Below are 26,686 nucleotides of genomic sequence, written 5' to 3'. Positions count from 1 at the left end.
GAATAAAATTAGTAAAAGATAAATAAATATTTAGTATTCATAGCTAAAAATCCATTAAAAAATACAAAAATTAAAAATAATTACTTCTTGTAAACATAATTTTAATAACAAAATCACTTCTATATTATAATTTTTTTTTTTTGGTCAAATTGGAGCTTCTTCCTTTCTAGCACGTTTGCTAAATACACTCTATGCATCTGTGATCGGGATGCTCAGGGACACTTTTGCATTTTGATGGCCCTCAGTAGTCAGTAGGACATGACGCTCTATAAGCTACCGTATATTTTCCCTCTCCTTTGTTAGTATTTTGCTGAGGGTCAGGTTTTTACTATCTTAATTTCTTAACTAGCCCGGGATCCAGATTAGGAGCTGCTACATGGGCCTGGATTTGGGGTGTCGCATATTCATATATTATATATACTGTATATATATTTCTGTGTAAAGGTGGTAATTATATCTGAGTTGTTATGTTTTCCTTGAACTATTGCGATTTATATGCTAAGCCTTTACCGCACTATGATCCCACTTACCCACCTTATTTGCTTCGTAATGCCTGAGGCTGATTTTTCTCGATTGATAACCGTCTACATTTAGTATGACATGCTCATATGCCATATAAACTATATATGTATAAAATTCCTTAAATTGACAGATTGATAATTTCTAGCGATTAATACTATTATGACTTAAATATGATATGCTAAAAGTAGAAATGTTACACTTCTCATCTTTTGTTTGACACAAACAGAACAAACATCTTATGTTGGATAATCAAAATTTTCTCTAGATGATTTTGTAATTAATACAAAATTCGTAATCACATTTCCTTAACAAAAAGAAAAATAAAAAATTTGTCATGTTTCATATTTCTACAACAAATATTTGTTATAAAAAAATTTAAATTAATTTTGATTTATCACTATTTGATCATTATTAATTTTGTCAAAATTAATGTTTTACTTAAAAAATTACGGAACACAAATTACATTATTTCAAAATTAGTTTTGACATCATCAATTATCAATTCTTAATATAATTGAATAGGTTGTCTATATTCTGAAAAATTTTTAAATCAGCATCTATAATCTCTCATTAGAAAAAAAAAATCAACATCTATAATCATTAATTTCTATTTTAGAGTTTATTTGAATGAGTTTTTAAGAAATTTTATTTTTCGATTTATTTTTTTTAAATATTTTAAAAAATAAAAATAATTTTATATTTAAATATCTCATAAATTTTTTTATTTATTAATTATAGTTGGATACAATAATATCAAAATATTTATTTATTTATTTATTACGTAAAAATTATATTCTTTAAAAGAAATATTTTTTAAATTTTTTTAATATTTTTATTTTTACTACTAAAAATTTGTCATATATATTAAAAAATTGAAAAAATCTTTTTTTTTATTTTTTTATCAATTTAATACCACCAAAATAAGCTCTTAATTAATTTTAAAATAATTATTATTTCACACATTAATAATTGAATAAACAATAACAAAATATAAAAAAGATACTTATAACAGAAATTATTTTTAATATAAAAATAAATGTGATATTTTGGTTGAATATTGATATTTAAAATATATTACAATATTATAGATATACATAAACCAAAATGTTAACACGTGTTTAATACACATTTTAGATGTTGACTTTCTACCTATAAAATTGGTATGTAATTACACAAAATAATATCATTTCCAATAAAAACACTGATAATTGTTTTTCATATAAAAAAAATTAGCCCACTTACAGTGGTAAAGTAATTTTTAGTTACATGACTTTCATTGAATTGTATCGAATTGTATTTTTGTTTGTTAAATTGTATTATTGTTTGTCTCCCAGTCTGATTTGAGGAGAGAGAGAGAACACTTGGCGTCGTCTTCTTCCGAGTTCTGAGAACGTCTCACCGCACCACACTCACACTCACACTGCAACAAGCCACTAACACTAAACCACAACAGCACACACCAACCAACAAAACCTGCCGCTTCTTGAACCCTTCCTTCATTTATTTATTTCTTTCTTTCTCATTCTCACTCTCTTGAATGCAGTTACCACTATTCACCACTTTTCTCCATCACCACCCACTGCGACTCTTCATCTCCCACATCCAACACTTCTTCGATGGCTTTCTCTTCTGCCTTTGCTGTCTCCTCTCCACTCTGCACGTGGCTCGTCGCCGCCTGCATGTCCCTCACCTCCCACTCCGACCACTCCCCCTCCCTCACGTGCTCCCGCCGCCGCACCCACGTGACCCGCTCCTCCTTTACTCCTCGATCCACCTCTGCCTTCAATCGCACACGCACTCGCACTAATCGAATGCCTCTTTCTCGTAATTTTTTATCTTCTTTTTTTTTTTAATTTTTTTTCTACTTAATCTCAACTTCAGATTTTACTCTCTTTCATTTCTTGATACTAGTATTACGTTTGTTTTTCAATCGGTCTCTGATTAACTATGAAATCTGGTGTTTGCTATTTCTGGTTGATGCATTCTTCTCCTGAGTTATAAAAAAGCTTTCGCCTCTGCTTTATTTATTCATTTGTTATTATTTATTTATTTATTTATTTATGCTAGTTATGTTAATATTTTTTTTTCTTTTATATTTGGATGCAAATATTAGCTCTATTTATTAATTGGTTTGATTTATTAGATAGAGTAGAGATGAACGAGGTTTGAATTTGTATCGATGTTACCGAGAAACAAAGTTTCACTTAGCTAAGCACAATTGGCAGAAAAATTGTGGTTTGTTATTTGTTTATGGAACAGTCAGCTATCAAAAATCATCACGAAGGGGATGAATAAAGACTACGTGATTTATTCTTCTGAAAACTTACCAATTTGACTTTGTAACGGTGGCTTTATTTTCCTCTAGTCTCATGCAAGTTGTTCATTAATATAAAGTATAAACAGAATTGGTATCTGCAATTCTGCATAATATAAAATTTTGTGAGCTTCCTATTTTTCTGAACTTTAAAGCTATTGTGAGTGGAGAAGGCTCTATTGTAAATGGCTGCTGGTTTTGTAATTTTCTCACCTAATTGGAATAAACTTATTTGTTGTTGTGTTGATTGGTTTTTCTCCTACATCTTCAAATTCCATAAAGTATGAACACTTTTGGATATGCTCTTATTTAGACTTTCTGTGTGCATATACTGGTTGATATAGTTTTGGTTCAGTGGTCCATCATGATTCACATACCATGTGATAAAATTTTGGCAGCGTCATTTGTTGTTGTAGATTTACAACAACCTATTTTACTCAAGGCTAAGGGTATGCATGGTGGTAGGCAAAAATGGGGGTGGAAGTTTTCATTGATGTATTGCATGTATAATTTTACACACCAAACTCATCCATCAAAATTCCACCTCACTTTTACCACATGAACTGAACATACCCTAATCATATCTAGTCTATGTTGTTGGTTACATTCACCGCTCAATATTAATGTGCATCTCTAGGTTTAGTTCCTTTGCCCTTATAAATATCAATGTCATTTATTGCTTAATTCCTTATAACTGGTAGGTACTCACAAAGCTGTTGGCATTACTTTCTTGAGTGGTAGGATACTAGGGTTAAGTATTCTAGTTTCAAAGACAGTGTTGTGCTGACTATGATTCATGGTCAAATATTCATACAATTGCTGACATTTGCATTGCATTAAAATATTTTCAAGGTAAAATAATGGCCATAGCTTTGCAACCTGCTCAAGAAGCTACTACAGTTTCGAAAAAACCTCCTACGAAGGAAAGGCGAGTAGTTGTGACAGGCATGGGTGTGGTAACGTCACTTGGTCATGATGCAGATGTCTTCTACAAAAATTTACTTGATGGTGTTAGTGGCATAAGCGAGATTAATGCTTTTGATTGTGCAGAATTTCCAACGGTAATTAACATTTCATTCATATTGTACTGAGTTGTTTCCTGCTGTAGCTTTTGTTCTTAGTATGCTGTATGCAGAGGATTGCTGGCGAGATCAAGTCTGTCTCAGCTGACGGTTGGGTAGCGCCAAAGCTCTCAAAGAGATTGGATAAATTTATGTTGTATATGTTAATAGCTGGGAAAAAAGCGTTGGTTGATGGTGGAATCACTGAAGACATAATGAATGAGTTAAATAAACAAAAATGTGGGGTTTTGATTGGCTCAGCAATGGGTGGGATGAAGGTAATCATTCAATCTTTTATATTTTTAGATAAAGCAATTGAGCAAGTAGGGACTTGTGTCAGATTTTGAAGTTCAATATTAAGAAACTTCCTAACATGTGTAGGGAGGTGTAAACTTTGGCGTATTGAAGTTATTATCTAATGCAATCCAATATGGTGCTGGAAGGACTTTTTTGCAATTTGTTTGCTTTGGTTTATTGACTACCTTAACTTTTCTCTGTTTTCTGAACAGGTTTTCAGTGATGCTATTGAAGCTTTACGAATATCATATAAGAAGATGAATCCATTTTGTGTACCATTTGCAACGACAAATATGGGTTCTGCCATTCTTGCTATGGATTTGGTCTGTTTAAATAAAATTGTCCTTATCGTGGATACCATAAATAGGTGTCTTACACGCACACACTTAAGCTTCTAACAAATTAACATTTATGAACATTGTAGGGTTGGATGGGCCCTAATTATTCAATCTCCACAGCTTGTGCTACAAGCAATTTCTGTATACTTAATGCAGCAAACCATATAACTAGAGGTGAAGCTGTAAGTATTTCTGATTTTTATAACATTTTTCTGGAAAAATTGTTGAGAAGAAAGCTGCAACTACGATCATGTTATTGAAAGGCATTAACAGATTTGAGTTTATCTGTAGGACATGATGCTTTGTGGTGGTTCAGATTCTGCTATTATACCAATTGGTATCCTATTTTTTTCCTCACACTTTCCAGCTTATACAAAACACCATCATATCTGATATATAATCTAAAAATGATTTGTATAGGCTTGGGAGGCTTTGTGGCATGCAGGGCACTCTCTCAGAGAAATAGCGATCCTACTAAAGCTTCACGCCCTTGGGATAGTGTAATGCTTTAGGAATCCTACTTGTCCTTTTTTTTTTTCCCATTTATATTCTTGAGTTCTCATATTTTTTTTTCTTATATCACTCTCTCACTATCTCTCTATATATGCACACACTTTGTTGGAAGTTGGATTAGTATGTGCTATTTCTTGTCTTTTAAAGAAATCGAGTAACTGAGGAAGCTTACTTTACTCAAAGTAATCAATATGTTTGAAGGATTTGCACGTCTATGTTCTACCTTTTACAAAACTTTCTGACTGTCTTATATGTGCAACAGTGTTTAATAAGAAATGACTTTTCATATCATTGTATAGGAATAAAATGGGAAAGACACAGCCTGAAGTTGAAAGAGAAACCATAACAATCAGAAATCAGAATTTCTTGATGTCTAAAAGTAGCCGAAATTGATAATGAGAAATTATGCTCAATTCTTAAAGGGAGTTAATTCATCAGGTTCAACATTCATAAACAACTTTTAACAAGATGAATAGTTATTAGACTATTGTAATGCTTGGTGTTCTGTTCATAAACAACATCTACTATCATTGTTACTATTTACCATGCCTTGAATTTCAGATGCTAAGAACTAATTTGTGTTATAACAGAACCGCGATGGATTTGTTATGGGTGAAGGGGCTGGAGTTTTGCTTTTAGAAGAGTTAGAGCATGCTAAGGTACTTCTATTGTAATATACGTATTTGATAGTGGAACCACCTTTGAAAAACTTTGCTATAGATATTACTGCAATACTACTTTATATATTTCTTCTCATCCTTCAGTTTCTTCCAAGAGTAGAAAAACAATGTTGCTCTGACCAATGTCCTATCCCGTGTTGGAATCATGCTCCTAGGCTTCAAACTTCTTGTTTTAGTTAACACTGCTTATATTTCTCGTACCATGTTTCATTTTAACTTTTAAATTCAAAGCCATCTAATTTGTTTTTTTGGATGCAGCAAAGAGGAGCAGAAATATATGCAGAGTTCCGTGGTGGAAGCTTCACTTGTGATGCTTATCATATGACGGAGCCTCACCCTGATGGTAAAATGTTAAATCTTCATTAAGGCCTTCTCAGTTATTCATATAACAATAACAATAGCAATATAACAATAACAATAATAATAACCAAGTGGTAAATGAAACTCTTGTTTTATGTGAACAATAACAATAACTAACTGGTAAATGAAACTCTTGTTTTATGAAACTCTTGTTTTCTCTGGCTTTGCGATCCTGGAACCATGAGGTTAAATGAAAATGCTGCTTTGGTGTCATTTTATTTCTCTTGTTCAAGTTCACAAAGACAGTCGTGTAGCAAATATGCGTTTTCCTGATTGTAATTTTAATTTTTTTTATTTTTGGGAGTAAGGAATAAACCCTCTTAAAGTTGGTGTTTTGAAGAAAGAAAAATTATTTGACTTTGAAGAATGGTAGATATGCACTGAATGAATTTCGGTGTGATGGCTCATAGATCCTGATTTATATCAGCCTTTTCATGTATTCTTTATGTGCAAATATAGATTTCACAATGTTTTTCTACTCACTATAACCCTAAATTGAACATTGCATTAGAATTTTTCTTTGTTTAGTGTTGTATATTAGACATGTTTGAATATGAGGACTTCTGTGGATGAATTATATTTTACAAAAAGTGGACTTTAACTTGTTAAAAGCTACTGCCGTTTTTGCATTTATTTGGCTGTGGAGAATGCTTGGAAATGTTCTAAAATGATCTCTTTCAAAGTATAAGAAAGAAAATCTGCTATGTTAATGTTAAAAATGTTATTCTGTTTCCTTGAGGCTTTGAATAACTTCTAGATGAAAATGATCTGAAACACACATCTATGTAGACACAAAGATACACACACATATTATGATCTTACTGCTCACTTTTTAGGGAAAGCTTTAAGGAGGGAACTGATATTGTTATTGCCACTCCCAAAATTGATTTTGCTACTCCTCTCGAATGTGATTTTTTTTCATGGTGACGGGAAAATATTCCATGTAGGGTAATTTGGAAATAACATATAATAGAGTGACATTATCAAATTGGGAGTGACAATATCCACCCGGCCCTAAACTTTATTGTGCAATTATAAGACTTGAGCATTATAGTACTGAACAACGGGCAATAGAAAAAAGCTTACACCAAAATAAGATCAATGTAGTAGATATGTGGATGCCGGTTGGTTGAGTGGATATACCATACAAGATATGTTTTGAAATGAATGTATTAGACAGAAAGCTACTATAGTGCCTATTGTAGAAAAGTTGGTACAGTTTTGCTTTAGGTTATTGGACATACATTGAGAAGGTCTGCTCAGCTTCTCTAAGTAGAGTAGATGTAATGATATCTTGCCATGGAGTTAGAGGAACAGACTATGAACAACTATAGGCAAAACCAGTAAGTTTAATTTTAATTGTTTAATAACAGTAGACATGACTTGTGATAGAATGCTAAAGTGTTATGTAATTAGTGCAATTGATCCCACCTAAGAGGAGTAGAGGACAAGGCTTTGATGATGTTATTTTCATTGTATTGTTCTTACTGTTGTTGTTTGTCTTTCAAGGTCAGGAGAACTATTTCAGCAACAAATTGACAATGGTGCCAAACACAACCTTGGCTTTTGTTCTAAATTTAACAAAATTTCTGGTGGTTTTGGAATAATGTTGTCATGTTGTCTCTTCTTATTGGAGTAATGGTTTTGGAATGACCATCTTGTACAAATTCTGCCAAGGCATGCTTTGGAAGAACCTAGAAAGTTTAATACAAGAGCATTGCGAGATAAGATTTTCTTGAGATAAGATTTGCATAATGCAGGATGCTTGTGCATTGGGCTGTTGTTTATCATGGGAGATCATGCATGGGTTAAGCTTGCATGAAGTTCTTTTTATTCTACCTTAGTAGGTAGACAAGAATGTTTTTTTCTAGTTCTTGGTCAATGGCCAAAAACCCTGAATCTCTATACGAATATTGAGGGATAAGCTAAGAGTTTTCTCATATATCGAAAATCTTTTTCAAGTTCTTAATTATGACTCTCCAATTCTCCATCTCTTATTCCTATTTATAGCCAGCTATTCCCTGCAATATGCATGTAAACTAATTATCACATTTCAAACAGGGGCTGGTGTGATTCTTTGCATTGAAAAGGCACTAACTCACTCGGGACTATCAAAAGAGGATGTGAACTACATAAATGCACATGCCACGTCTACGCCGGCTGGAGATCTCAAGGAGTACCAGGCTCTGATGCATTGCTTCGGTCGCAATCCTGAGGTAAATTTACCTTGTTACCTATAATATGGATCGTTTTAGGTAATTGTTATCTCTTACCCTTCTAATTGCTTTAGTTTATTCCCCTGATTACCTTATTATTGTGCTTACGGTGGTCTCTTGTTCCACAGCTTAAAGTGAATTCCACTAAATCTATGATTGGCCATCTTCTAGGGGCAGCTGGTGGAGTCGAAGCTGTTGCAACAGTGCAGGTGAAAATACTGAATCTTCTATGAAATATAATTAGCGAAACTTTCACTGAACAGATATTGAGCTTCAGTTTTTCTTTTTGTAGGCAATAAGGACAGGGTGGATTCATCCCAATATCAATCTGGAATGCCCAGACAAAGGAGTGGTATGATATTTTTGTGCACCAGTCTCTCCCTATTTTTTTTTTTAATTTTTCTTTTGAAAGTGTGTTGACTGTTTATGTGGTTAAATTCTCTACTTTTGGTTAACTACATAACTGAACGAAAAACCAGGATGCTAATGTGCTTGTGGGCCCAAAGAAGGAGAGACTGGAAGTCAAGGCAGCACTGTCTAATTCATTTGGTTTTGGTGGCCACAATTCCTCCATCATATTCTCCCCTTTCAAATAAAAATGTTGCAGTCTATGTGCTTCCTTTATTATAAAGGTATGTAGCATGTAGAATAGGACCTATTTGTGATTAGCTACCTAAAAAACTACTTTTAAAACTGTGTTTTAGTTCTTTTTTCTCCCCTTAAAATATTGCAGAACAAGAAAATTACCCCGTTTCTGAGAATTAGATATAAAGCTGCTTCTGGGAAAATTGGGAATATTTTCTCCAAATATCTTTGCCTTCGAAAATTCAGGATAATCTAGTTTCCAAATATATCGAGTTACAAATGTGCCAAATAATGAGGAAGTAGAAGTGTTTGTTTGGTTTTTTCTCCCCCTACTTTTATCTTTAATTTTTTAGAATTTCATGAAGAAAGAAAAAGAATAGTAAACATAATCAAATCTTTTTTTTTTGTTCCCTTCAAAATGGAAATACAAACCAAGCAATCCCTTAAATTCCTGTTTTATCTTTTAAATTTTGAATATAAAAAGGGAAAAGTACTTTTATATTTATTTTATTTAAATACTATAGCAATTTTATAGGCTAAAGAAAAGCTTTTTACAATTATTTTTATTTGTTAACTACAATTTTTATAAAAAAAAATTCCGCTTATGGTCCTGGTTTTGTTTCTAATTATGCTTCTACTGCTAATTGCTAAACATGTACTTATAAATTCTTGATCACAGAGACGCTAGATTTCACTCAATTTGCCTCTGATAGGTTTTAAGTCTCATGGTTGTATCTTGCAGTTGTTAACCCGGCAAAGTGTTGCATACTAACACTACTCCCTTGGTTAAGTTAAACATGTATCTGGTGTGATGATCATTATGTTCAGAAAGATTTATGAGGTGACCCTTCTGAAACAAAGTCTCTGGAGATTGTCCGTTGCTGCCGCCTGCCGGTGAAGTTAGAATTGGGTCTATCAGCGGCCAGAAAGCTCCTATTTGACCATGAATGGCTAGAGTAGGAATTTGAATGTAACAGTTGGACAACAAAAAACTTGATGGGGACATGGACATTGTTTTATTCCCATCTATCTACCAGGAGAAGACCATAGATTGGACATAAATCAATTGTAACTGTTTTTCTTAAGCTGGATAAATGTTAGGTTACATTTTCCGCTAAATCAGATGTTATAAAGTCCTGTCGTGTAATGGGTGGCCAGCATTGCGCTAGAACCCAGTTTTTTTAAGGTCAAAACCAGCATTAGAACCATAAAAAAGTAATTTTAACACTACTGTTTATTACAATTTTCCGCCGACGTGTTTGTTGATTGAAATTTAAAAAAATAAAATACTGAGTTGGAGATGATTATATCATCTTTAGTATATGATTAGTCCACCTGAGAATTTCATGTGCAAATTTCCAAACTCAATTTTTCTATCGTACCCTTGATATAGTATATAAGATTTTTATTAATATTTATTATTACTCTAGATGAATGAAATATGATATATGATGTTTCTTTATTTGGTATTCAATTATATTTTTTATTAAACCTTAACATTCTAACTTTCTAATATTAAAATTCAGTAAATCGTTAATAGCATGACTCATCCTCATGGGTCCTCATGGTTATCGGATGGCAAAAACATAAAGCGAAAAAGGAAAAGTGTGATAGTTCTTTGCACTAACAAATGATACTATAAAACCACGCCTTGAAGCCTACTTTCTAATTTTAACCATAAACATGTAACGCCTTCTCAGGCATTTCCAAGCACATTAGAGACAGAGGATAAAAGTCATAATGTTTGTCTTTAACTCTATTATAATTTTAGTTCACAGAATTTTAAAAAAGCCAATAATGTTAGATGAATAAATCTTTGTATGATCATTGTATAACCAAGGCAATAATGTAAGAGATAAAATTCAGAAGAAATATATAGGCAATATATTGGTTCGGCCTAAAAGGTCTGTATTTAGTCTTTAAAGCAATTTGAGAATTCTAATGATAGAATGAGTGTACACAGATATTATTTGTAGAGTTTTTGCAGGTTGCAGTTTTGATTTAGATTAAATTGCAACCCAATTTTAAAACTTGATATTCTTCGGACAATTTTAGACAAGACTCGATTGGATAACCCACAACTAAGGACTTTAGATATTTTACCGAACTTCTTAGGTAATATCCAGATTGGATACCCCCACCAACCTAAGAGCGCTAAATTTTATATTTTCAGGTCTTTTCAAGACTACGAAGTGACTCAGATTGACTCTTCGCCAATATAAGAAAACAAGATATTTTTACCTCAAACTTTTTTAGGCTAATAAGTAATTCGCTTCACCTTACTAACTAAGTACTTTAGATATTCTCCTAATTTTCACATGGAAGACTCAAAGCAAACCACAACTTAACCTAAGAATTTTAAATATTCTTTGCTTAAACATTTTTAGGACTAAAGATTATGAGTGGATCAAGTTTTAATAAGAAATTATAGAGTTAAAAAATTCACAGTATGAACTAGTAAGAAAGACGATCTCAACTTCTACAATAGAGTTGACGAATTCTTTTCTAATTCTTTGAGACTTCAAAAAATAATACAAATGACCACATACTAGTCTCGGATTTATAAGAACGTAATCTAGTCTAATATATGGATATGCCTAGATTATATCTTAAAGAAATGAAATTTTTTCTAAGATAGAAGAAAGAAATAAAGAAGGAGCTAATACTCAAAATAGTCCCTGAAAGATACCCCGATCTCCGTTTTAGTCCCTGAAAGATAAAATTAATCAAATTCGTCCCCGAAAGTTACTCATGTTGATCGAGTTGGTCCTTCCGTCATTTCAGTTGGTGATGTGGCTAACGTTTGCTGAGCTAGAACGTTAAGTGCCATCGTGGTAGACTCCAAAACGACGTAGTTTCATTCTTCCACTCCCCAAACAATGGAACGACGTCGTTTATGGTCCAGAGTGGGATATTCAAACGTTCTTCCCATCTCTCATCTCATAACAACCCTCTTCAACTTTCGCTCCAAAATCCCTCCTCTTCTCTCTACTCTGGTACTCTACCCAAGGATCCTTTGATTAGAACCTCGTAGCGTTATTGACGATTCCTGTGTGTGTCGAGGCTTGTAGAGTAGTTGGCTCTACTACGTCGGATAGTTGGAGGAGCTTGCAGAGGAGTTTCGCTGTTGCAGGAAGGAACAGTAACTACCATAGGGTAAGATTCAATTTTTTTTTGACAATTTCTATTGATTTTGCAATGTTGGTATGCGTTGGTTTAGGTCGACTTAGTTATAAGAAGCATATAGTAAGACTAGGGTTCGGATTAGGAAGAACATGTTTTGTATGGTTTTGCCGTTAGGGGTTTCGTGGTCGTAATGCGGTGGGTTTTTCTGGGGAATGGAGGGTTTGCGATGGGTATGGTTACGTTGTTTGCTGTGTGTTTACATGCAATTGTAAGGCTGTAGTTGTTTTAGATTTTGTTATTGACTACATTTATTTATTTATGCACTTGTAGATGGAGGGTCCTCCTATGACATTTGTATTTCACCATGGTGGAAAGTTTAAAAAGGATGAGGGTGGAAATATGTACTATGAGCCGGATCACACAGAGGTGTTAATGGGAGTTGAAGGTGACACACTGGACGTGTTCTTTGTGAAGGGATACTATGTGGAACTGGGATATGCTGAGGCTAGGGAGTATTGGTGGAAATCTCCAGGGGTTCCCCTTGAATATGGGCTGAGGAGGCTGGCCACAGATCATGATTTGATTGCAATGGTGAAGGATTGCAGGAGGAACTTCAACTTGATCAACCTGTATTTCGAGCATGGTGTTTCAGAGCCATGTGTGGTTGATGAGCAGGAAGAAAATGTGCCAAAAATTAAGCAAACCCAAACCAAGAGACATCACTTTGAACCCACCAAGTTACCATCCCACCAAAAACCATACTCTGAATCCACGAAGGCATCAGCTGAAGGTAGCAGATTATCCTCTCAGCCTTCAAAGTTGCCTTCTCAGTCCACCAAATTTTCTACCCAACCCACAAAGAAACCAAGTTAGCCACTAAACTGCATACCCAGCCCACTAAGCAACCAATTTAGCCCACTAAAGAGCCCACTAAGCCCAGTAGACCATCATCTAAACCCACGGGTCCATCATCTAAGCCCACCAGACCATCATCTCAGCCCACCAAAACATCACATCACCCTGTACAAACTCCATCACATTCCAAAAAATCCTATAGTCAGCCTACCAAACCTACCCCTGCTCCATCTCAGACCAAAGAAAAGACCAAGGTCACTACCACCACAAGAGCTGGAAGGCATGTGAAGACTTTGGAGGTTGAAGAAGATAGTGACTCTCATGACTCCTATGAGAGTGCTAAGGACAGCCTTTACAAACCACCAAATGTACTAAGGGATGATGAATCTAGCAGTGACAGTGATGATGGTGTGAACTCTACTGGTCAGAACAAAAAAAGTGAGGTCAAAGAGAAGCACAAGCCTGCTAAGACCAGATTAGCAGAGAAAGAAATAGAGACTGACGATTCAAGCTATGAAGCTTCTGAGGATGAGGATGACAGTGACTCAGGTATTTGGCTAACTCAATTGGTTTGTAGTTGTTGATTTAATTTTGGTAACATGATGATGAGCGGATAATTTATACGCTTTTTGGTATTGTTTTTAGGTAGTTTTTAGTATGATCTAGTTACTTTTAGGGATGTTTTCATTAGTTTTTATGCTAAATTCACATTTCTGTACTACTATGAGTTTGTGTATTTTTCTGTGATTTCAGGTATTTTCTGGCTGAAATTGAGGGACCTGAGCAAAACTCTGATAAGGAGGCTGACAAAGGACTGCTGATGCTGTTGGAATCTGACCTCCCTGCACTCGAAATGGATTTTCTAGAGCTACAGAACTCCAAATAGCTCTCTCTCAACGGCGTTAGAAAGTAGACATCCAGAGATTTTCAGCAATATATAATAGTCCATACTTTATTCGTGATTTGATGACGTAAACTGGCGCTCAACGCCAGTTCCATGTTGCTGTCTGGAGTCAAACGCCAGAAACACGTCACAAACCGGAGTTAAACGCCCAAAACACGATACAACTTGGCGTTCAACTCCAAGAGAAGCCTCAGCTCGTGGATAGATCAAGCTCAGCCCAAACATACACCAAGTGGGCCCCGGAAGTGGATTTATGCATCAATTACTTACCCCTATAAACCCTAGTAGCTAGTCTAGTATAAATAGGATAGTTTACTATTGTATTAGACATCTTTGGTCTCAATTTTATTTTATTATTCATCTAAGGAGACTATTGATCACGTTTTGGGGGCTGGCCATTCGGCCATGCCTGGACCTTTCACTTATGTATTTTCAACGGTGGAGTTTCTACACACCATAGATTAAGGGTGTGGAGCTCTGCTGTACCTCAAGTTTCAATGCAATTACTATTATTTTCTATCCAATTTGATTTATTCCTGTTCTAAGATATTCGTTGCACTTCAACTTGATGAATGTGATGATCCGTGACACTCATCATCATTCTCACCAATGAACGCGCGTGACTGACAACCACTTCCGTTTTACCTTGGACCGGGCGCATATCTCTTGGATTCTTTAATCAGAATCTTCGTGGTATAAGCTAGAATTGATGGCGGCATTCATGGGAATCCGGAAAGTCTAACCTTGTCTGTGGTATTCCGAGTAGGATTCCGGGATTGAATGATTGTGACGAGCTTCAAACTCCTGAAGGCTGGACGTTAGTAACAGACGCAAAAGAATCAAGGGATTCTACTCCAACCTGATTGAGAACCGACAGATGATTAGCTGTGCTGTGACAGAGCATTTGGACCTTTTTCACTGAGAGGATGGGATGTAGCCATTGACAACGGTGATGCCCTACATACAGCTTGCCATGGAAAGGAGTAAGAAGGATTGAATGGATGTAGTAGAAAAGTAGAGATTCAGACGGAACACAGCATCTCCATACACCTATCTGAAATTCCCACCATTGAATTAAATGAGTAACTTTATCTTTATTTCCTGTTTATTTTATTTATCTTTTAATTATCTAATCTCCCATAACCACATGGATAAGCCTGACTGAGATTTACAAGATGACCATAGCTTGCTTCATACCAACAATCTCTGTGGGATCGACCCTTACTCACGTAAGGTATTACTTGGACGACCCAGTACACTTGCTGGTTAGTTGTGCGAAGTTGTGAAGTTATGTTTGGACCATGGTAGTGCGCACCAGGTTTTGGCGCCATCACTAGGGACAATCAATTTCAAACAACAATTTAAGCATGAGTAACAATTTCGCTCACCAAGTTTTTGGCGCCGTTGCCGGGGATTGTTCGAGTATGGACAACTGACGGTTAATCTTGTTGCTCAGATTAGGTAATTTTCTTTTTATTTTCCTTTCAAAAAAAAAAGTTTTCAAAAATCTTTCAAAAATTTTTCTTTATTTTCGTTTTTCAAAAATATAATTTTCGAAAAAAAATAATAAAAATACAAAAAATCATAAAATCATAAAAACCAAAAATATTGTGTTTCCTGTTTAAGTCTTGAGTCAACTTTTAAGTTTGGTGTCAATTGCATGCTTTAAAAACTTTTTCTTGCATTTTTCGAAAATTCATGCATTCATGGTGTTCTTCATGATCTTCAAGTTGTTCTTGACAAGTCTTCTTGTTTGATCTTGATGTTTTCTTATTTTGTGTTGTTTGTTGTTTTTCATATGCATTTTTTGTTTGTTAGAGTCCATGCATTAAAGATTTCTAAGTTTGGTGTCTTGCATGTTTTCTTTGCATCAAAAAATTTTTTTTTTTCAAAATTATGTTCTTGATGTTCATCATGATCTTCAAAGTATTCTTGGTGTTCATCTTAACATTCATAGTGTTCTTGCATGCATCTTGTGTTTTGATCCAAATTTTCATGTTTTTGGTCATTTATGTGTTTTTCTCTCTCATCATAAAAAAAATTCAAAAAATCAAAAAAATATCTTTTCCTTATTTCTCTCCAAATTTTTGAAATTTTGGGTTGACTTGGTCAAAAATTTTAAAAATTAGTTGTTTCTTACAAGTCAAGTCAAATTTTCAATTTTAAAAATCTTATCTTTTCAAAACTTTTTCAAATCAAATCTTTTTCATTTTTATCTTATTAATATCGAAAATTTCAAAATATTTTTTTTAAAAATCTTTTTCTTAATTTTATTTCAAAATTTTCGAAATTACACTAACAATTAATGTGATTGATTCAAAAATTTGAAGTTTGTTACTTTCTTGTTAAGAAAGGTTCAATCTTTAAATTCTAGAATCATATCTTTTAGTTTCTTGTTAGTTAAGTAATTAATTTTAATTTTAAAAATTAAATCTTTTTCAATCCTATCTTTTTATCATATCTTCTTATCTTATCTTTTTATCGTATCTTTTTAAAATTTTATCTTTTTCAAAAATTTAATTTCAAAATATCTTATTTAACTTCTTATCTTCTTATCTTTTCAAATTTGATTTTAATATCTTTTTCAACTAACTATTTGACTTTTTGTTTGTTTCTTATCTTTTTTAAAACCACCTAACTACTTCTCTCTCTCTAAATTTTCGAAAATATCTCATCCTTTTTCAAAATTCTTTTTAATTAATTAATTGTTTTAAATTTTAATTTTAATTCTATCTTATCTTTTATTTTCGAAAATCATTTAACTTCTTCTCAAATTTATTTTCGAAATTTCTTCCCTCTCCCCTTCTTCTATTTATTTATTTATCTACTAACACTTCTCTTCACCTCTCTTCATCTCTTATCACCTCCCCTATCCTCACTCTTTATACAGACTATTCATCCCTCTCCTTTCTTTATTCCCTTTCTTCTTCTACTAACAATAAGGAACCTCTTTACTGTGACATAGAGGATTCCTCTTTCTTTTCTTGTTCTCTTCTTGCCTATATGAGCAGGAACAAGGAAAAAGGCATTCTTGTTGAAGCTGATCCAGAAGCTGAAATGACTCTAAAAAGGAGACTAAGAGAAGTTAAATTACAACAATCTAGAGGCAACCTTTCTGAGATTTTCGAACAAGAAAAAGAGATGGCAGCCGAACCCAACAACAATAATGCAAGGAGGATGCTTGGTGATTTCACTAAACCAACTTCCAAATTTGATGGAAGAAGCATCTCAATTCCTGCCATTGGAGCAAACAATTTTGAGCTGAAACCTCAATTAGTTGCTCTAATGCAACAGAACTGCAAGTTTCATGGACTTCCATCTGAAGATCCTTACCAGTTTTTAACTGAGTTCTTGCAGATTTGTGAGACTGTAAAGACGAATGGAGTAGATCCTGAAGTCTACAGGCTCATGCTTTTCCCTTTTGCTGTAAGAGACAGAGTTAGAACATGGTTGGACTCACAACCTAAAGATAGCCTGAACTCCTGGGATAAGTTGGTCACGACCTTCTTGGATAAATTCTTTCCTCCTCAAAAGCTGAGCAAGCTTAGAGTGGATGTTTAGACCTTCAAGCAAAAAGATGGTGAATCCCTCTATGAACCTTGGGAAAGATACAAGCAGATGACCAAAAAGTGTCCTTCTGACATGTTTTCAGAATGGACCATATTAGATATATTCTATTATGGTCTATCTGAGTTTTCCAATATGTCATTGGACCATTCTGCAGGTGGATCCATTCACCTAAAGAAAACGCCTGCAGAATCTCAAGAACTTATTGACATGGTTGCAAATAACCAGTTCATGTACACTTCTGAGAGGAATTCCGTGAATAATGGGACGCCTCAGAGGAAGGGAGTTCTTGAGATTGATGCTCTGAATGCCATATTAGGTCAGAACAAAGTGTTGACTCAGCAAGTCAACATGATCTCTCAGAGTCTAAATGGATGGCAAAATGTATCCAATAGTACTAAAGAGGCAGCTTCTGAAGAAGCTTATGATCCTGAAAACCCTGCAATAGCAGAGGTAAATTACATGGGTGAACCTTATGGAAACACCTATAATTCATCATGGAGAAATCATCCAAATTTCTCATGGAAGGATCAACAAAAGCCTCTACAAGGCTTTAATAATCGTGGAAGAAACAGGCTAAGCAATAACAAGCCTTTTCCATCATCTTCTCAGCAACAGACAGAGAATTCTGAGCAGAGCCCCTCTAATTTAGCAAATTTTGTCTCTGATCTGTCGAAGGCCACTTTAAGTTTCATGAGTGAAACAAGATCCTCCATTAGAAATTTGGAGGCACAAGTTGGCCAGCTGAGTAAAAAAATCATTGAAACTCCTCCTAGTACTCTCCCAAGCAATACAGAAGAGAATCTAAGAGGAGAGTGCAAGGCCATTGATGTAATCAATATGGCCGAATGCACAAGAGAGGAGAAGGATGAAAATCCTAGTGAGGAAGACCTCCTGGGACGTCTCTCAAGCAAGAAGGAGTTTCCTATTAAGGACCTAAAGGAATCTGAGGCTCATATAGAGACCATAGAGATTCCACTAAATCTCCTTCTGCCATTCATGAGCTCTGAAGACTATTCTTCCTCAGAAAAGGATGAAGATATGACTGGAGAGCAAGTTGCTCAATATCTAGGAGCTATCATGAAGCTGAATGCCAAGTTATTTGGTAATGAGACTTAGGAAGGTGAACCTCCCTTGCTCATTAGTGAACTTGATACATGGGTTTAGAAAACTCTACCTCAAAAGAAACAAGATCCTGGAAAATTCTTAATACCCTGTATCATAGGCACCATGACCTTTGAAAAAGCTCTGTGTAACCTGGGGTCAGGCATAAATCTTATGCCACTCTCTGTAATGGAGAAACTAGGGATCATTGAGGTACAGCCTGCCTTATTCTCATTACAATTGGCAGACAAGTCAGTAAGACAAGCTTATAGATTAGTAGAGGACATATTAGTAAAGGTTGAATGCCTTTACATCCTTGCTGATTTCATAATCCTAGACACTAGGAAGGAAGAGAATGAATGCATCATCCTTGGAAGACCTTTCCTAGCCACAGCAGGTGCTGTAATAGATGTTAACAGAGGAGAATTAGTCCTTCAATTGAATGGGGACAACCTTGTATTTAAGGCACACAGCCATCCCTCTGTAACAAAAGAGAGTAAGCATGCAGAGCTTCTCTCAGTACAGAGTCCAAAAGAGCCCCCACAATCAAACTCTAAGTTTGGTGTTGGGAGGCCACAACCAAACTCTAAGTTTGGTGTTGAGAAGACCCCACATTCAAACTCTAAGTTTGGTGTTGGAAAACCTTCATCATGCTCTGAACTTCTCTAAGGCTCCATAAGAGCCTACTGTCAAGCTAGTGACATTAAAAGAGCGCTTGCTGGGAGGCAACCCAATTTTTATTTATCTAATCTTATTTTTTATTGTTATTTTGTGTTTTAGTAGGTTCATGATCATGAGGAGTCACGAAAAAAATATTAAAAATTAAAAACAGAATAAAAAACAGCAGAAGAAAAATCATCATTCTTATTGCACTTATGAACGCGCGTGACTGACAACCACTTCCGTTCTACCTTGGACCGGGCGCATATCTCTTGGATTCTTTAATCAGAATCTTCATGGTATAAGCTAGAATTGATGGCGGCATTCATGGGAATCCGGAAAGTCTAACCTTGTCTGTGGTATTCCGAGTAGGATTCCGGGATTGAATGACTGTGACGAGCTTCAAACTCCTGAAGGCTGGGCATTAGTGACAGACGCAAAAGAATCAAGGGATTCTACTCCAACCTGATTGAGAACCGACAGATGATTAGCCGTGCTGTAACAGAGCATTTTGACCTTTTTCACTGAGAGGATGGGATGTAGCCATTGACAACAGTGATGCCCTACATACAGCTTGCCATGGAAAGGAGTAAGAAGGATTGAATGGATGTAGTAGAAAAGCAGAGATTCAGACGGAACACAGCATCTCCATGCACCTATCTGAATTCCCACCATTGAATTACATGAGTAACTTTATCTTTATTTCCTGTTTATTTTATTTATCTTTTAATTATCTAATCTCCCATAACCACATGGATAAGCCTGACTGAGATTTACAAGATGACCATAGCTTGCTTCATACCAACAATCTCTGTGGGATCGATCCTTACTCACGTAAGGTATTACTTGGACGACCCAGTACACTTGCTGGTTAGTTGTGCGAAGTTGTGAAGTTATGTTTGGACCATGGTAGTGTGCACCAGGTTTTGGCGCCATCACCAGGGACAATCAATTTCAAACAACAATTTAAGCATGAGTAACAATTTCGCTCACCACATGACTAATTACACTGTGGTTTCGATTTGGCAGACCTAGAAGATAATCCCCTTGATGATGGTGATTCGGATCTCAACTCATGGCACTCGGAGGACTCAGGCCAGGAATTGGAGTCTGATGAGGAATCACCAACCATATATCCTCAGTATAATGACAAGGCAAAGTTCGAGGACCTCAAATTTGAGGTTAGTATGATATTCAAATCAAAGGAACATTTTATGCATGCAACTAGGGACTACACAATCCAGTTAGGTAGAAACATATTGTTTACAAAGAATGACAATGTTTGGGTTAGGGCTGTGTGTAAGGCTGACAGTTGTCCTTGGGTAGTATACTGTGCACGTAGTAAGCAAGATGGGTCATGGCAGATTAAAACCTTAGTTGACAACCATATCTGTCCTAGAAGGCAAAAAAATAGGGCAGCTACCCAACAGTGGACACTAAGCAAACTTGTACCAAAACTTAGGAAGCACCCTATAATGAGACATTGTGAAGTGTATGAGTGGTTTGTGAGGAAGTGTAATGTAAACCTCAATAGCACCTGCATCACTAGAGCATTGAAAGCTGCTAGGAAAGTTGTAGAAGGGGATGAAGTTGCCCAATATGGGTTAATCTGGGACTATGCTAATGAATTGCTTACAAGTAATCCCGGGTCTACAGTTCAAGTAGGTGTAATCCCGATGCCAGAGGGTCCTCCTCAATTTGAGAGGTTTTATGTGTGTCTTGATACCTGTAAAAAAGGTTTTAAGGCTGGGTGTAGACCGATGATTGGTTTGGATGGGGCTTTTCTCAAGACCCTGCACGGTGGACAAATATTGACTGTGTGTGCTCAGGATGCCAATAATCACATCTTTGTCGTTACCTATGCAATTGTGGATGTGGAAAATAAAGACAACTGGAAATGGTTTCTGGACCTGTTGCAGTCAGACCTTGGCAACTACAATGATAACAAGTTGTGCATCATTTCAGACATGCAGAAGGTGAGGACACTTTTCATAGTTTTGGGATTTATTTGATTTCATGAGATATACTAGTAGGACTAAATTGATTTAATGATGAACTTTGAGGGATTGATTTGATTAACAATCTTTTCGGGTTTCTCTGTATTTGTCAGGGACTAATCCCAGCAGTGAAGGAAGTCATGCCCATGGCCCAGCACAGATTCTGTGTGTGGCATCTATGGCAGAATTTTTCAAAACAATGGGGTAGCACAGAGTTGAAAGACCTAGTCTGGGAGTGTGTTAGGTCAAGAACACGTAATGAGTTCGAGAGGAACATGAAGAGAGTAAAGGTCATCAACGAGCAGGCTTGGCAGTATCTTGAAAAGTGACCAAAGGAAGCTTGGAGTAAGGCATACTTCAGTGAGGATCCCAAGAATGACAACATTTGCAATAATGCTTGCGAATCATTCAATGCTAAAATAAAGTATGAAAGGACCAAGCCGATTTTGACTTTGGCTGAAGAGGTTAGAAGAATAATCATGAAGAGCATAGTCGATAAAAAACTGAAGTTGAGCACTTATCAAGGAATTCTACCCCCGGTTCAGCAAAGCAGACTAGAAGCCATGACAAAGTTATCTAGTCGCTGGGCTCCCCAATGGTGCGGAGATGATAAAGAGGAGTTGTTTGAAGTACATGGCTGGCCCACAAACATGGTGGTCGACTTGGGAAAGCACACTTGCACCTGTCGGTTCTGGCAACTCACAGGTAAATCATTCAAACACTATCACTCCTTCCCTTAGCATGAAGTATTCAGAGTTGTTTTTGATTTTTCATTACATTTGTCTGTATGTACTGGGCACAGAGATGCCATGTATGCATGCAATTTCAGCCATTCAGGACAAAAATGGTAAGAGGACTGAGGAGTATTGCCATGAGTTGTTGATAATGGAGGCGTATAAAAGGACATTGATGAGCGGATAATTTGTACGCTTTTTGGCATTGTTTTTAGTAGTTTGAGTTGAGTTTTTAGTATATTTTTATTAGTTTTAGTTAAAATACACTTTTCTGGACTTTACTATGAGTTTGTGTGTTTTTCTGTGATTTCAGGTATTTTCTGGCTGAAATTGAGGGATCTGAGCAAAAATCTGATCCAGAGACTCAAAAGGACTGCAGATGCTGTTGGATTCTGACCTCCCTGCACTCGAAGTGGATTTTCTGGAGCTACAGAAGCCCAATTGGCGCGCTCTCAACGGCGTTGGAAAGTAGACATCCTGGGCTTTCCAGCAATATATGATAGTCCATACTTTGCCCAAGATTTGATGGCCCAAACCGGCGTTCAAAGTCACCTCAAGAAATTCCAGCGTTAAACGCCGGAACTGGCATAAAACTTGGAGTTAAACGCCCAAACTGGCATGAAAGCTGGCGTTTAACTCCAGAAAACGTCTCTACACGAAAATGCTTCATTGCTCAGCCCAAGTACACACCAAGTGGGCCCGGAAGTGGATTTTTATGTCATTTACTCATCTTTGTACACCCTAGGCTACTAGTTTTCTATATATAGGACCTTTTACTATTGTATTACAGATCTTGATAGCAATCTTTGGAAATCTAGTTCTTAGATCATTTGGGAGGCTGGCCTCACGGCCATGCCTAGACCTTGTTCTTATGTATTTTCAACGGTGGAGTTTCTACACACCATAGATTAAGGTGTGGAGCTCTGCTGTACCTCGAGTATTAATGCAATTACTATTGTTCTTCTATTCAATTCCGCTTGTTCTTTTACCAAGATATCACTTGTTCTTCAACTTGATGAAGGTGGTGATTGACACTCATCATCCTTCTCACTTATGAACAAGGTGACTGACAACCATTCTTGTTCTACAAGTATCCGAGGCTTAGTGAATATCTCTTGGATTCTTTAACCGGAATCTTCGTGGTATAGGCAAGAACTGATGGCGGCATTCAAGAGAATCCGGAAGGTCTAACCTTGTCTGTGGTACTCTGAGTAGGATTCAATGATTGAATGACTGTGACGTGCTTCAAACCTGTAACCTGCTGGGCGTTAGTGACAGACGCAAAAGAATCACTGGATTCTATTCCGGTAGGGGAGGGAACCATACCGGTGATTGGCAGTACTGTGACAGAGTGCGTGCATTAGCTTTCACTGCGAGGATGGGAGGTAGCCATTGACAACGGTGAAACCCTACACGAGCTTGCCATGGAAAGGAGTAAGAAGGATTGGATGAAGACAGTAAGAAAGCAGAGAGACGGAAGGGAAGGCATCTTCATACACTTGTCTGAAGCTCTTACAACAATGACATACATAAGTATCCCTATCCTTATCTTTTATGTTATTTTCGTTCATCACCATTATACATTTGAGTCTGCCTGACTGAGATTTACAAGATGACCATAGCTTGCTTCATACCACCAATCTCCGTGGGATCGACCCTTACTCGCGTAAGGTTTATTACTTGGACGACCCAGTGCACTTGCTGGTTAGTTGTGCGAAGTTGTGTTTATGCCATGGTATTGAGCACCAAGTCTTTGGAGCCATTACTAGGGATTGTTTGTGTTTTGAAAAGTATTGATCACAATTTCGTGCACCAAGTTTTGGCGCCGTTGCCGGGGATTGTTCTTGTGTATGGACAACTGACGGTTCATCTTGTTGCTTAGATTAGGTATTATTTTTCTTCAGAGTTCTTAAGAATGAATTCTAGTGTTTCAAGGTGATGTTCTTATCATCACCAAAGCTGATTGATCATCATCAATTTAGCTCTTGAATGCAATGTCCTGCTGAAGCTTAGCCGGCCATGTCTAATTCCCTTTAGACTAAAGCTTTAGACTAACATTGCATGATTCCTGGAATTCTCATTAAGAATTTTGATACCTTTATTTTCCTTTTCACTTAATTTTCGAAAAAGCACAAAAAAAATCTACAAAATCATAAAATCCAAAAATATTTCTTGTTTGAGTCTAGAGTCTCATCTTAAGTTTAGTGTCAATTGTATGTTTCTGTTCTTACTGCATTCATGCATATGTCTTCATTAATCTTCAAGTTGTTCTTGATGATTTTCTTGTTTTGATCTTTGAATTCTATTGACTTGAGTGTTTTGTTGTTTCTCATATGCATTCTTATTTTGTTAGTGTCAATAGTATACAAACTGCTAAGTTTGGTGTCTTGCATGCTTTGTTATTTGATTATTCTTCATTATTAAAAATCCAAAAATATTTTTAATTTGTGTCCTTTCAAGTCAATAATACAGAGAATTGAAGATTCAGAACATACTGCAGAGGAATCACACAGAAAAAGCTGGGCATTCAAAAATGCCCAGTGAAGAAGACAGACTGGCGTTTAAACGCCAGCCAGGGTGCCTGGCTGGGCGTTTAACGCCCAAAAGGGTATAGTTTTGGGCGTTAAACGCCAGAATGTGCACCATTCTGGGCGTTTAACGCCAGGATGGCAAAGGGGGAAGATTTTGTTTTCAAAATCAATTTTTTTTCAAGTTTTCAAAGTTTTTCAAAATCAAATCTTTTTCAAATCATATCTTTTCAATCAAATGTTTTCAAAATCAATTTCTTTCCTTTTTCAAGATACTTACTAACAATTAATGATTTGATTGAACATTTTTTGCCTTTTCTGTTGAGGAAGGTTTTATGTTTGAATCATATCTTTTCTTGTTAGGCAAGTCATTAATTTTTAAAATCATATCTTTTCAAATTGTTTTCAAATCAAATCTTTTTAAAAATGTTTTTCAAATCATATCTTCTCAATTACATCTTTTTAAAACCAATCATATCTTCTTAACCACATCTTTTTAAAAATAGTTTTCAATCAAATCTTTTTGATTTCTAATTTCAAAATCTTTTTCAAAAAATCACTTAATTTCTTTCCCACTTTTATTTTCGAAAATCAATTAGTGTTTTTCAAAATGTTTTCAAAATCTTTTACTTAATTTTCGAAAATTACTTCCCTTCTTCTCACATCCTTCTGTTTATGGACTAACTCTATCCCTTAATGCAAAATTCGAACTCCATCTTATTTGATAAGTTCGAATTTTCTACTTCTGTCTTCTACTTTTCTTTTCCTCTGACACTTCAAGGAATCTCTATACTGTGACATAGAGGATTCCATATTCTTGTTCTCTTCTCTTTCATATGAGCAGGAACAAAGACAAAGGCATTCTTGTTGAAGCTGACCCTGAACCTGAAAGGACCTTGAAGCGAAAGCTAAGAGAAGCTAAGGCACAACTCTCTGTAGAGGACTTGACCGAATTTTTCAAAGAAGAAGAACTCATGGCAGCCGAAAACAACAATAATGCAAACAATGCAAGGAAGGTGCTGGGTGACTTTACTGCACCTACTCCCGACTTCTATGGGAGAAGCATCTCTATCCCTGCCATTGGAGCAAACAACTTTGAGCTTAAACCTCAATTAGTTTCTCTAATGCAACAGAATTGCAAGTTCCATGGACTTCCAATGGAAGATCCTCATCAGTTCTTAGCTGAATTCTTGCAAATCTGTGACACAGTCAAGACTAATGGGGTAGACCCTGAGGTCTATAGACTGATGCTATTCCCTTTTGCTGTAAGAGACAGAGCTAGGATATGGTTGGACTCTCAACCTAAAGAAAGCCTGGACTCTTGGGAAAAGCTAGTCAATGCCTTCTTGGCAAAGTTCTTTCCACCTCAAAGATGGAGCAAGCTTAGAGTGGAAGTCCAAACTTTCAGACAGAAGGATGGAGAATCCCTCTATGAAGCTTGGGAAAGATACAAACAATTAATCAGAAAATGTCCTTCTGACATGCTTTCTGAATGGAGCATCATAGGCATTTTCTATGATGGTCTCTCTGAACTATCTAAGATGTCCTTGGATAGCTCTGCTGGAGGATCTCTTCATCTGAAGAAGACGCCTACAGAAGCTCAAGAGCTAATTGAAATGGTTGCAAATAACCAATTCATGTACACTTCTGAAAGGAATCCTGTGAACAATGGGACAAGTCAGAAGAAAGGAGTTCTTGAGATTGATGCTCTGAATGCCATTTTGGCTCAGAATAAGATATTGACTCAACAAGTCAATTTAATTTCTCAAAGTCTGCCTGGAATGCAAAATGCACCAAGCAGTACTAAGGAGGCTTCATCTGAGGAAGAAGCTTATGATCCTGAGAACCCTTCAATGGAAGAGGTGAATTACCTAGGAGAACCCTATGGTAACACCTATAATTCTTCATGGAGAAATCACCCAAATCTCTCATGGAAGAATCAAGAGAGACCTCAACAAGGTTTCAATAATAATGGTGGAAGAAACAGGTTTAACAATGGCAAACCTTTTCCATCATCTTCTCAGCAACAGACAGAGAATCCTAAGCAGAACCCCTCTGACTTAGCAACCATGGTCTCTGATCTAATTAAAACCACTCAAAGTTTCATGACTGAAACAAGGTCCTCCATTAGAAATTTGGAAGGACAAGTGGGACAGCTGAGCAAGAAAGTTATTGAACTCCCTCCAAGTACTCTCCCAAGCAACACAGAAGAAAATCCAAAAGGAGAGTGCAAAGCCATAAACATGGCCAAATTCTGGGAGGAAGAAGAGGCAGTAGACGCCACTGAGGAAAACCTCAATGGGCGTGCACTGACCTCCAATAAGT

General features: G+C 36.1%; 2 protein-coding genes and 1 non-coding gene across 3 annotated transcripts; 2 read left to right on the top strand and 1 right to left on the bottom strand.

Moving 5' to 3' along the window:
• Positions 1 to 1,852: 1,852 nt before the first annotated feature.
• Positions 1,853 to 10,200, top strand: LOC130968951 (3-oxoacyl-[acyl-carrier-protein] synthase II, chloroplastic-like). Its single transcript, XM_057894472.1, has 14 exons — positions 1,853 to 2,346; positions 3,689 to 3,897; positions 3,972 to 4,175; positions 4,407 to 4,517; positions 4,619 to 4,714; positions 4,824 to 4,869; positions 4,953 to 5,032; positions 5,636 to 5,704; positions 5,984 to 6,068; positions 8,147 to 8,301; positions 8,430 to 8,510; positions 8,594 to 8,653; positions 8,781 to 8,933; positions 9,629 to 10,200. Exons 1-13 carry the CDS (start codon positions 2,139 to 2,141, stop codon positions 8,895 to 8,897), a joined length of 1,521 nt encoding a protein of 506 aa, XP_057750455.1. The 5' UTR covers positions 1,853 to 2,138; the 3' UTR covers positions 8,898 to 8,933; positions 9,629 to 10,200.
• Positions 10,201 to 12,202: 2,002 nt separating this feature from the next.
• Positions 12,203 to 21,428, top strand: LOC130966162 (uncharacterized). Its single transcript, XM_057890932.1, has 5 exons — positions 12,203 to 12,280; positions 12,343 to 12,641; positions 13,070 to 13,416; positions 20,132 to 21,078; positions 21,213 to 21,428. Exons 1-5 carry the CDS (start codon positions 12,203 to 12,205, stop codon positions 21,426 to 21,428), a joined length of 1,887 nt encoding a protein of 628 aa, XP_057746915.1.
• A 4,312-nt stretch (positions 21,429 to 25,740) lies between these two features.
• LOC130971844 (small nucleolar RNA R71) lies at positions 25,741 to 25,848 on the bottom strand. The gene has a single exon (XR_009083050.1). It is a non-coding gene; the product is annotated as a small nucleolar RNA R71 (small nucleolar RNA).
• Between the last annotated feature and the right edge of the window lie 838 nt (positions 25,849 to 26,686).

Source organism: Arachis stenosperma, chromosome 3, assembly GCF_014773155.1.
Source record: "Arachis stenosperma cultivar V10309 chromosome 3, arast.V10309.gnm1.PFL2, whole genome shotgun sequence".
Taxonomy (NCBI): Eukaryota; Viridiplantae; Streptophyta; class Magnoliopsida; order Fabales; family Fabaceae; genus Arachis; species Arachis stenosperma.
Note: the sequence above shows the minus strand (reverse complement) of the source record. Positions and strands in the feature narration are given on the sequence as shown.

Coding starts and splice junctions, on each gene's coding strand:
- LOC130966162 (XM_057890932.1), top strand. CDS start 12,203: ATGCGGTGGGTTTTTCTGGGGAATGGAGGGTTTGCGATGGGTATGGTT. Junction 12,281..12,342: donor CTGTGTGTTTACATGCAATT/GTAAGGCTGTAG, acceptor ATGCACTTGTAG/ATGGAGGGTCCTCCTATGAC. Junction 21,079..21,212: donor TCATTTCAGACATGCAGAAG/GTGAGGACACTT, acceptor TGTATTTGTCAG/GGACTAATCCCAGCAGTGAA.
- LOC130968951 (XM_057894472.1), top strand. CDS start 2,139: ATGGCTTTCTCTTCTGCCTTTGCTGTCTCCTCTCCACTCTGCACGTGG. Junction 2,347..3,688: donor TAATCGAATGCCTCTTTCTC/GTAATTTTTTAT, acceptor AATATTTTCAAG/GTAAAATAATGGCCATAGCT. Junction 5,705..5,983: donor AAGAGTTAGAGCATGCTAAG/GTACTTCTATTG, acceptor TTTTGGATGCAG/CAAAGAGGAGCAGAAATATA.